The following is a 12,057-nucleotide window of genomic DNA, read 5'->3' as shown; positions in this document are numbered from 1 at the left end:
CGTTTTCTTTATTCCTCACCTGAACACTTCGCCCACATCCATGCTTCCCACCACCTTCCCTACTCCTATCACTTCTAGTTTACTTAGAATGAACAAATGTGTGCCAGATACAAAAGATAAGTACATACCCCAAAATGAGTAGATATGATGGTGTACATACGATGCAAGGGAGAAAAAGCCTCCTAGTGAGGAAAAAAGTGCCTCGATGCTCCTAAGTGTGTACACACGCATCACTACCATATAATGCTACAGTCGATACTCAAGGTTCGAGTGTGAGAAAAGTAGCTCAAAGAAAAAAACTATCTTGGAATTTAGTCACATTAAAGGAAAAGTATGATGTAAAAAGCGGTCAATACTCAAGGTGAAGTGTGAGAATAGTACCTACAGAAGGCACGTGGAACAAAGAAAAACACTACCTTGGCATTTACTCACATCAAGTAAAAAGTAGCTATATTTCACATGTATAATGTAAAAAGTGGTGATCAAGTGTGAGAATTGTACCTAGAGAAGATAAGTGGGAGAAAGGAAAACGCTAGCTTCGCCTTTAGTCATCGAGGAAAAAACAATTGTATTCCACATGTATGGATGTAAAAAGTGGTTTATACTCAAGATCGAGTATGAGAATAGTATCCTAAGAAAGAACAAGTGAGACAAAGAAAAAAACTATCTTGGGATTCACTTATCGAAGAAAAAAGCCACATATTTGACGTAGATCTCAATGATTTGCACTTCAATGATATAAAAAAAAAGTTCTTTTTAACCCTTAAAATTAAAGGTCTTTAATGCTTGGCTTAACCAAGATTTCAACTTGAAAATCACTAGAAATCATATAAATGCTAGGATTTGCAATTAAAATGTACAAATTTCATGGCTTAAAATTAAAGGCAACGTCAAATTCGAATTTTTGAATTATACTATAAACTCGGTTATGTGAGCACTAATTTGAACCTGGCTTAAAGGTGAAGCGTAAGGCCATCTTTGAATCTTTCCATAGCCAAGTTTGAAAACTTAGCCAAAGCCTTTATTGCCTCTTTATTGGGCGCGTAGACCGTCGTGGACCGTGCTGGGCACAGCTGAAAAGGTGATGGAACAGTGAACACTTACACAATTTACTTTTGGCACAGTGCGCGTGCCAAAAGTGAACACTGCAAGGAGGTTCTGCTATTGGGCGCACAGTGGTGTATAAATAGCGGGGACGTGTGCCTCTCCTCCTCCTCCTCCTCTACATTGTGTTGTTCTTCTGTCGCTTCAATTAGTAGTAGTTGGTGGTGGTGGTGGTGGTAGTGTGTGTGTGTGAGAGAGAGAGAGAGAGAGAGTGAGAGAGATTGAACAATAATATCATGGGTATCAAAATGGGAATATCATCCGTATTGCTGCTCATTCTTGTTGGAGCCTCGGGTAAGTACTAAGGCGCGTCAATTTAATTAAACGCTAGTAGGCGGAAAGGCCTACTTAGTTTTCTTTTTGTATTTTTAAACATGAAATGATATGCATCATGCAGGAGGGTGGGTTCTGGTGAATGCAACGACGATCTATGTCCACAATCAGTGCAGCTCAACTGTGTGCGCCAAGTATTGGGTACCCAACAACGGAGTCGGTGGGGCGTGCTCGCAGCTAGCGCCAGGGCAGACCTGGACTGTAGCTGCATCGCCGAGCTGGTCAGCTGGGACGGTTTGGGCTATTGTAGGGGGCTGCGGGGGCCAAGCATGCAACACTGGTCCACCGTCCGGCGTCTCGCAGTTCGAGATCACGGTGGACGGTGGCAACCGCCTGGACTACTATGATATCTCCGTCTTGGCAGGCTTCAATGTGGCTCTCAAAGTGGTTCCTACAAACGGCGCTTGTGCTTCGGTGGACTGTACTGGCACAACTGCGAGTACTTGCCCAAATGGCTACTACAACGGATCTCCCGACGAAACGAAGGCTTGCGCTTATGGCTCTACCGATTACAACCTCTACTTGTGCCAGTAGTAGTAGGCCGGACTCCGGAGGAGCGGCTGCATATATAACACGCGGCGCAGAATAAAGCTTTGAGGAGCTGTCATGGTTATAACTTCCAAAAATAGTTTAAGATGCCCTATAATAAGTAAGCTCCTACACTATGAAGATCGTATGAGCTGCTTTATAAAGGTTTATAATATATAGATCTTATGAGCTATTTATTATGGTTGTACGTTATAAATTAATAATTGCATGATGTGATCTTGTTAGATGATTCTGTGTGCCCATCCGTGGACTCGGAGTAGGACTAGATGGAACTATTTGCGATTACATCCTCATTTAGGAACTCAAGCTGATGTTGGTGGGGTAGATTCGTAACACGTATGAGATTAAATGAAAGCTTAAAGGTGTGAAGATCACTTTCTTTGCCACATGAAGGAGCATCAACAACAACAACAACGTCACTCTTAGCATAGGCTAGAAGGGGGATCGACATTGAAGTCATCCATCTTCCCTACACGAACAAATCAAAAAAACAAAAAACAAAGGAAGAATGGCAAATTCTATATTTGTTTTTTGCACAAGACAAAAAGATATAACACAACCATGCCTAGCATTTGAATAATAAAACTTAGGCCTTTTATCATCTTGAGCCGAGGTCGCATATTATAGGTTTTAGTGTTGGTAAAACAAACAGCCAAGATTTACGTGTAGTTTTAGGGTTAGAAGACATGAACAGCTCCTATTTGTTGGAAATATCTGGATCGAGATGTAGAGGAGATATAGATACGGCTCTGATTACATCCTTGTATCTCGATTGAGATATATGAACAACTGAGACGTGCATGTATCAAACTCCCTCCTCAAAATGCTATACCCAAATCAAGGGATCCACAGTATTTCCTTAATTTTATCTCTTCTTGAGAAATTCGTCAGAGATCAAATCATTCATAGAAATGTGGGTGACTGTTTATGATTTTTATTTACTAAAAAAGTTTACACTCTTGATATGATAATTATATGTATAAGTTTATACTTATATAATGCAATGTTTATATTCATAAGTTTTTTATCATATAGGCACTACGTGTGGGTGGTTGTACAATAAGGATCCTCACTTGATACACCTTCCAAGTTGGCCAAGGAATTTTAACGTTGAGGTCTTCTAATGAAACATCACACCCTAGTAGTTGTACAGTTAAACATAATATGGTTTGATAAAAAATCAAAAATTTAAAACATTTGTGTCATAAATGTAGTTATGGCTTGTCCCATATTTTATGTGTCATAAATTTATATTTATGGCCTGACCCAAATTTAAAAGAGGTAGACAATATGATCTTAAAATGTTAATAAATTTCTTGTTTTGACTACCATTCCATCCCCACTTTGCACGCTAGAAAAGCATTTAATGGTGGTGATCTTAACTTGGTTTATTGAGTAAGTTTTTGCATATAGTTTCTTTTTATAATTAATTATTATATGTTTCGAAGGTATGCAAAAGAGTAGTTTTTCTGTACATTACATATTTTTCTTGATTAAATGACAAATAGATAGATATATATGAGGTTACTGTGGCTATATGGTCAAAATTCATTTTTGGGGATTAGATTTTCGAAGATCTCTATTGGAAATTCACTTCAAAGTCTTAGAGCAGTTGAATATAATTGGTAAATTAATTTTATTCTTTAAATTAAGCAATAATTTTATGTGAGATAGGAGTGCTAAAACATGGTGAATCTATGAAAAACCATTTGGTTTAATTTGAGTAAGAAAAGGTATATTTTCATCCATTCTATCTGAAAATAGCTCTGCTTGAATTATTTTTATATGAAAATGGCTTTAGTTGAGTAGTTTCTTCCCTTCCAAGCCTAAACCTAACCCTAACTAGGCTTGGTAACCTAGCTTAGGTAATATACCAAGTCTAGGTGGAGACCCCTAAGGAGGTCATCCATGTGCGCACATGTGTGACATCACCTACACATTGGCATGCTTTCCACCTCAATGAGCCATCTCAACGTACCACTTCATTATGCCACCTCATTAGGAATGAGATAGCATGCCATCTCACTATGCCACCTCATTTGATGCCATGTCACATGCATTAACACATCATCGAGGAGGAAGAGTTGCCACCTCACTCTAATTGCTACATCATTGGTCCATGCCATCAAAACATCCACCATATGGACATACCACATTATCCTTGATTTGGTGCCACATTTCATAGACATATATGCCATGTCAGCAATGTGCACTACCATGTCATCATCACTCCATATGCATGGGTGCATTCATTATAGTTTCACATGCATATAAAATAAATATAGCTAATTTATAGATAATCCATACATATGAATGCAAAATACACCTACTACAACGGATCTCCTAGCAAAACTTAGACTTGTTCTTATGGCTCTATCGATTATAACCTCTACTTGTGCTAGTACCCTCTATGCAAGTGTTCACGGCCACGTCGGCCACGTACTAGATGCAGAATATTAACAGCAATACTACAATTGCTAGAACCACATGAAATGTGTTTTTTGGATGGAGATCTACCTAATGAATATGCATATCAACATATCCTCGCATAAAGCACTCGAGCTAAATAAACAAGTTGTAATTTACAAACGGCCAGGTATGGTCATAAAGGAAAGGCCTAGCCATGATCTAATGTTCTTTCTAAAATGCCACAATATATCTAACAATACAATAAACTCAATGGTATTATATATCTTTATGGTAAAGCACCCAATGTCTACTTTTGCCATTAATTAATCAAGATGTTGAAAAAAGAAATTTAGTGGACCTTAGGTTTTTTAAGGTATAAGATCTTTGACACAAAAGATTTGGTATATTATTCTGCTATTAATTCATCAAGATGTTTAAAAAATAATTTGGTGGACCTTAGGTTTTTTAACGTTTTAGACATTGACACACAAGATTTGGTAAATGCATGTCATGATGCTTGTATTACATATCTTTCCATTTGATTTGGAAGAAAAACTCTATAAATTATTTGTAGCCAAGAGAAGCAGCTGGACACAACAGTAAGGTCCATTATCACATCTTAAAGCGCCCTTCGTGGTGGTCAGCAAAGGGGCGTTGTAATATGCAATTTGATAATTTTGATTCGAAGCTATGTCAGGCCTAGTTTCAGCTCTGCAAGTTTTTCACAAGCACTCTATGAAAGTGTCAATGTTGACTATATATGTCCAATTTCTAGTTGTTGAGTTGCAGCATAAATTTGGTTACAGGATAATTTGTCACAAAATTTTAGATTTACAAGTCATTTGTAACAAAGTGTTCTTAGGATGCACATGCACATGGGATGGGCCTAGGCACCTGGGCTTAGGGTCATTTACATGTGGGATTAGGGCACATGGGCCTTGGGACTATAAGAGGCATGTGCTCTAGGAATATTGTACCTTTTGAACCTTTTAATAATGATCAATACACAAGTCACTTACTCTCTCTTCTCTCTAAACCTAGGCTAATCATCCTAATCTAGTCTAATCTAAGGTTAATTAAGATAAATCCAAGTTAATCTAGATGCTACTTTCTTTTATTGAATCCATGTTAATCTAGATGCTACTTTCTTTCGTTGGTATTTTGTAACAAAGTGTTCTCAGGATGCACATGCACATGGGATGGACCTAGGCACATGGGCTTAGGGTCATTTACATATGGGATTAGGACACATGGACCTTGGGTCTATAAAAGGTATGTGCTCTAAGAGTATTGTAACTTTTGAACCTTTTGATAATCATCAATATAAAAGTCACTTACTCTCTCTAAACCTAAGCTAATCATCCTAATCTAAGCTAATCCAAGACCAATTAAGCTATATCCAATTTATCTAGATAGTGCTTTATTTCATCAAATTTATGTTAATCTAGACGCTATTTTCTTTCATTGGTATCAGAGCTCTTGGCTTAGGTAGTAATTAGTGATAATCATTTTCAAAGTTAATTTTAACACAATTTTCAGATTTGCTAATTTCTTGTTTTGACAGTATTATAAATTTTTTGTTAATCATTTTTGAATTTATATTGGTAACTATTTTCATAACCCTAATCCACTGTACAGTTTGATTTCTTGATCTTCTTGATCTTCTTGATCTTGATTTTCTTGAAATTTTCTTGATTTTTGAAATTAAGGTTTGCATAGATTTTAGTAACCAATATTGATTGATTTTCTTGCATTATCTTACTTAGAGAGCTTACAATTTCAAATATCAATCCTTAAAGCCCTTACTTCTTCAAGATCAAATGCTAGATTACCAAATCTTTGAGTTCTTGGAGAAAAATTACAAGAAGAAGATTGTTGTGTAGAAAAACAAGGTTATTGTATAAAGTTTTCAGATTACCGTGCAAAATATTCAGATTGGTGTGCAAAGTTCTCATAGTAATGTTGTAGAGTTGTAGAGTGTTGTGCTAAGTAGAGATTCCTTGCAATTTTAAGGGCATCGACAGTGACGATCGGAGCGGTCGGAGGGCATCGGCGGTGGTCGGAGCGGTTGAAGCATTAGAGATGATGGTGGGAAGCTCTTGGTGGAGTGTGGAGGATCTGGCTTCCCATCCACATCTCCCTCAAAATCCCTCCTCCTCTTCTCCCCTTCCCACCTTCACAAGACCTCCTCCTATCAAGGTATGTACCATATCCTTATCTTCTTTGTTTTCTTTAATTTTTTATTTTTTGAAAGTTCACTAATCTAGGATTTGAGACTTACCTTTTGTTACTTGCTTCTCTTTCATCTTTTGTTGCTTACTTCTCTTGTATGATTTCATACTCTCTTGCTTACTCTCTTGTATGATTTCATACTCTCTTGCTTACTCTCTTGTATGCTTGTATGCTCTCTTAAATGCTTAAATAGTTATATTAGTAGTTTCTTATAAATAGAAACTTAGCTTATCTTAATGCTTTTTGTGTCTAGGTTTAGGGTTTCTTGTCCAAAGAATATCAACCGCTAGCCCTTCTTATTATAAGCATAACAGGTAAGCCCCTACACCTTGCTCTCTTGTATGCCTGTTTTCTCTCTTAAATGCTTACTAATTATATTAATAGTTTTTTATAAATAAAAACTTTGCTTATCTTAATTCTTCTTGTGGCTAAGTTTAGGGTTTCTTCTTCAAGAAAGATCAACTATGTAGTACAAGCCACAAGAATAAGAGGTAATCCCCTTGACCTTGATCTTTGTTATTTTTGCACCTTCGGATGTTGGGAATTATTTTTCTTGCATATGTTTTGCCTCTAGACCTTATGCATGCATGAGACTTTATGCATGAGACTTTGTGCATGAGCCTTATGTATTACTCTCTATGCATGAGGCTTATGTATGAGCCTTATGTATTAAGGTCTATGCATGAGGCTTCATACATGAGACTCTATGCATAAAGCATAATGCATAAGGATCTATGCATGAGGCTTCATGCATGAGACTCTATGCATGAGCTTTGTGCAGCATAAGGCTCTATGCATGAGACGTCATGCTGCAGAAGCTCTATGCATGAGCTTAATGTAGATGTCTCTATGCATGAGACTCTATGCAAGGGTGGTTGCAAGATCAGGGTGCCCAGTTTTATCCACTCAGGCACCCTGTAAACAGTAAAAAAACAGGCATTTGTTTACCTTTAGTGGCTAATCTCTCCTAGTAAATGAAGGAATTTCGTTTCAAGTTCTTTTGTTGGAACATCATATTCAAAGTTGGAAATATAGTTGCATAATTTGATTAAGCATTAGATAGTCAAAAGTCCTCATTTTCTTAGGTACAAAGTCTATGTATACACCCTGTCCCAAATTTGAACTAATTCCATAAAATGCTAATATCTTTTGCATATAAACTCATATGAGATTCCCACTTTGTACCTTAGATCTTCACATAATATGGAGCTTAACTTGATTTTTCGAGAAAATTTCAAGATATTTGTCTATTTTCTTTAAATATTTCAAGGTCTTTAAAGTGTTATAATATACGCCACTTTTTGTACCCACAATAGCTACCACTTAAAATCCTCAATCTTGTAGATCAAAAGAGTGGGTAGATACTGAGACATTAGTATAATGTGGTGGTTAGTAAAAATTACAAATCCAATGGTTGTATTTTTAATGATCTCTTTTTTAAAATTCTTCCAGACTATCAGAAGGCCTGTAAATATTAATAATCTAATTAGTAAAATTACATTTTTGATGTGAATCATCTAAAACCTATAGGGACTAGTGTACTTGTAATGGTGCATCTATGGAAAAATAAATTGGATCACTCTAAGTATGGAAAGATCATTTGTTTATCATTTCATCATATTTTTGATTAATTCTGACCAATTAGACTAATTTATATTAATTTAAGTTATACTGGGTTAATTTAAGGGCAAGCATATTTTCTATTATTTGCTTGATCTCATTTTAAGTACCTTGCCCCCCAAAATTTGCTCTCCAAGCATTGTCCCAGTCCACCATAAACTCGATAAAACTGGACACCCTGATCTTGCAACAACCTGCAAAATGCTTAATGCATAAGGCTTTATGCGTAAAGCATTATGCATAAAACTTTATGCATGACCTTATGCATAAAGCTTAATGCATAAATAAAAACTTTGCTTATCTTAATACTTTTTGTAGCTAGATTTAGGGTTTCTTCTCCAAAGAAGATCAACTGCATACAAGCCTTCTCACAAGCATAAGAGGTAAGCCCCTTCACCTTGCTCTTTGTTTTTGCACCTTCAAGTGTCTGGGATCATTTTTCTTATATATGTTTCACCTCTAAGCCTTATTCATGCATGAGTCTCTATGCATGAGACTCTATGCATAAAGCTCAATACATAAGCCTAATGAACTAAGGATCTATGCATGAGCTCTATACATGAGGCTCTATGAATGAGGATTCATACATGATATCTATGCATAAAGCTCAATGCATAAGCCTTATGCATTAAGGCTCTATGCACAAGGCTTTATGCACGACTCAAGAGGCTCTGTGCATGAGGATCTATGCATTGAGGCTTTATGCATAGGGCTCTATCCATTAAGACTCTATGCAGGAAAATTCATCTAAGAGACTCTATGCATTAGAGTCTATGCATAAAGCTCAATGCATGAGCCTTATGCATTAAGCTCTATGCATGGGACTCTATGCATTGAGGTTTCATGCATTAATCTCTATACATTAAAACTTTATGCATAAGCTTTTTATGTAATGTATGCTCTATGTGAGCTATGTTTTTATGTGTTTATGTAATGTTTCTATGCATATAGATGTGGCCATCATAGCGTTCATCGCCAACGGACCAAAATTGGATATATGGAGGGGCGTCTTCTAATGCCGCCTCCATACTCATAGATGACCTAGATTTGCAATGTATTCTAGAGGCACAGGCGACTTGGAACCCCACCTGAACTCTAGGTACGGAGCCGAGCAATTGAGTCGCTCGGTATTATGTCCTTCCTACTATGTGCTTGGCATGTCAGTTGTCCCATAGTAACCCCTATACCTCTTGACCGCTTCACTCGACTCGCTCTCCTATTTTACTCCTACATTTACCCCTCTCCCATCACACCCCGTTTTCTTTATTCCTTACCTGAACACTTCGCCCACATCCATGCTTCCCACCACCTTTTCTACTCCTATCACTTCTAGTTTACTTAGAATGAACAAATGTGTGCCAGATACAAAAGATAAGTACATACCCCAAAATGAGTAGATATGATGGTGTACATACGATGCAAGAGAGAAAAAGCCTCCTAGTGAGGGAAAAAGTGCCTCGATGCTCCTAAGTGTGTACACACGCATCACTACCATATAATGCTACAGTCGATACTCAAGGTTCGAGTGTGAGAAAAGTAGCTCAAAGAAAAAAACTATCTTGGAATTTAGTCACATTAAAGGAAAAGTATGATGTAAAAAGCGGTCAATACTCAAGGTGAAGTGTGAGAATAGTACCTACAGAAGGCACGTGGAACAAAGAAAAACACTACCTTGGCATTTACTCACATCAAGTAAAAAGTAGCTGTATTTCACATGTATAATGTAAAAAGTGGTGATCAAGTGTGAGAATTGTACCTAGAGAAGATAAGTGGGAGAAAGGAAAACGCTAGCTTCGCCTTTAGTCATCGAGGAAAAAACAATTGTATTCCACATGTATGGATGTAAAAAGTGGTTTATACTCAAGATCGAGTATGAGAATAGTATCCTAAGAAAAAACAAGTGAGACAAAGAAAAAAACTATCTTGGGATTCACTTATCGAAGAAAAAAGCCACATATTTGACGTAGATCTCAATGATTTGCACTTCAATGATATAAAAAAAAAGTTCTTTTTAACCCTTAAAATTAAAGGTCTTTAATGCTTGGCTTAACCAAGATTTCAACTTGAAAATCACTAGAAATCATATAAATGCTAGGATTTGCAATTAAAATGTACAAATTTCATGGCTTAAAATTAAAGGCAACGTCAAATTCGAATTTTTGAATTATACTATAAACTCGGTTATGTGAGCACTAATTTGAACATGGCTTAAAGGTGAAGCGTAAGGCCATCTAATTTGACCAAGTTTGAAAACTTAGCCAAAGCCTTTATTGCCTCTTTATTGGGCGCGTAGACCGTCGTGGACCGTGCTGGGCACAGCTGAAAAGGTGATGGCCGTGCGAGCCAACAGTGAACACTTACACAATTTACTTTTGGCACAGTGCGCGTGCCAAAAGTGAACACTGCAAGGAGGTTCTGCTATTGGGCGCACAGTTGAAAAGGTGATGGCCAAGTTGCATCAAGGTGTATAAATAGCGGGGACGTGTGCCTCTCCTCCTCCTCCTCCTCTACATTGTGTTGTTCTTCTGTCGCTTCAATTAGTAGTAGTTGGTGGTGGTGGTGGTGGTAGTGTGTGTGTGTGTGTGTGTGTGTGTGTGAGAGAGAGAGAGAGAGAGAGAGTGAGAGAGATTGAACAATAATATCATGGGTATCAAAATGGGAATATCATCCGTATTGCTGCTCATTCTTGTTGGAGCCTCGGGTAAGTACTAAGGCGCGTCAATTTAATTAAACGCTAGTAGGCGGAAAGGCCTACTTAGTTTTCTTTTTGTATTTTTAAACATGAAATGATATGCATCATGCAGGAGGGTGGGTTCTGGTGAATGCAACGACGATCTATGTCCACAATCAGTGCAGCTCAACTGTGTGCGCCAAGTATTGGGTACCCAACAACGGAGTCGGTGGGGCGTGCTCGCAGCTAGCGCCAGGGCAGACCTGGACTGTAGCTGCATCGCCGAGCTGGTCAGCTGGGACGGTTTGGGCTATTGTAGGGGGCTGCGGGGGCCAAGCATGCAACACTGGTCCACCGTCCGGCGTCTCGCAGTTCGAGATCACGGTGGACGGTGGCAACCGCCTGGACTACTATGATATCTCCGTCTTGGCAGGCTTCAATGTGGCTCTCAAAGTGGTTCCTACAAACGGCGCTTGTGCTTCGGTGGACTGTACTGGCACAACTGCGAGTACTTGCCCAAATGGCTACTACAACGGATCTCCCGACGAAACGAAGGCTTGCGCTTATGGCTCTACCGATTACAACCTCTACTTGTGCCAGTAGTAGTAGGCCGGACTCCGGAGGAGCGGCTGCATATATAACACGCGGCGCAGAATAAAGCTTTGAGGAGCTATCATGGTTATAACTTCCAAAAATAGTTTAAGATGCCCTATAATAAGTAAGCTCCTACACTATGAAGATCGTATGAGCTGCTTTATAAAGGTTTATAATATATAGATCTTATGAGCTATTTATTATGGTTGTACGTTATAAATTAATAATTGCATGATGTGATCTTGTTAGATGATTCTGTGTGCCCATCCGTGGACTCGGAGTAGGACTAGATGGAACTATTTGCGATTACATCCTCATTTAGGAACTCAAGCTGATGTTGGTGGGGTAGATTCGTAACACGTATGAGATTAAATGAAAGCTTAAAGGTGTGAAGATCACTTTCTTTGCCACATGAAGGAGCATCAACAACAACAACAACGTCACTCTTAGCATAGGCTAGAAGGGGGATCGACATTGAAGTCATCCATCTTCCCTACACGAACAAATCAAAAAAACAAAAAACAAAGGAAGAATGGCAAATTCTA

At 38.1% G+C, this 12,057-nt stretch overlaps 2 protein-coding genes across 2 annotated transcripts; both read left to right on the top strand.

Moving 5' to 3' along the window:
* The first annotated feature begins 1,202 nt into the window (after positions 1 to 1,202).
* LOC147625760 (thaumatin-like protein) lies at positions 1,203 to 2,208 on the top strand. The gene is made up of 2 exons (XM_086817317.1): positions 1,203 to 1,398; positions 1,502 to 2,208. Exons 1-2 carry the CDS (start codon positions 1,341 to 1,343, stop codon positions 1,969 to 1,971), a joined length of 528 nt encoding a protein of 175 aa, XP_086673443.1. The 5' UTR covers positions 1,203 to 1,340; the 3' UTR covers positions 1,972 to 2,208.
* An 8,526-nt stretch (positions 2,209 to 10,734) lies between these two features.
* LOC147625759 (thaumatin-like protein) lies at positions 10,735 to 11,762 on the top strand. The gene is made up of 2 exons (XM_086817316.1): positions 10,735 to 10,948; positions 11,052 to 11,762. Exons 1-2 carry the CDS (start codon positions 10,891 to 10,893, stop codon positions 11,519 to 11,521), a joined length of 528 nt encoding a protein of 175 aa, XP_086673442.1. The 5' UTR covers positions 10,735 to 10,890; the 3' UTR covers positions 11,522 to 11,762.
* The last annotated feature ends 295 nt before the right edge of the window (positions 11,763 to 12,057 follow it).

Source organism: Cibotium barometz, chromosome 23, assembly GCF_041138505.1.
Source record: "Cibotium barometz isolate CiBa-2024 chromosome 23, ASM4113850v1, whole genome shotgun sequence".
Taxonomy (NCBI): Eukaryota; Viridiplantae; Streptophyta; class Polypodiopsida; order Cyatheales; family Cibotiaceae; genus Cibotium; species Cibotium barometz.
The sequence above is the reverse complement of the archived record's forward strand: the minus strand, read 5'-3'. Positions and strand labels throughout refer to the sequence as shown.

Excerpts from the sequence above, each read along its gene's own strand:
- LOC147625760 (XM_086817317.1), top strand. The coding sequence starts at position 1,341 with ATGGGTATCAAAATGGGAATATCATCCGTATTGCTGCTCATTCTTGTT. Across the intron at positions 1,399-1,501 it reads CATTCTTGTTGGAGCCTCGG|GAGGGTGGGTTCTGGTGAAT; the intron begins GTAAGTACTAAG and ends TGCATCATGCAG.
- LOC147625759 (XM_086817316.1), top strand. The coding sequence starts at position 10,891 with ATGGGTATCAAAATGGGAATATCATCCGTATTGCTGCTCATTCTTGTT. Across the intron at positions 10,949-11,051 it reads CATTCTTGTTGGAGCCTCGG|GAGGGTGGGTTCTGGTGAAT; the intron begins GTAAGTACTAAG and ends TGCATCATGCAG.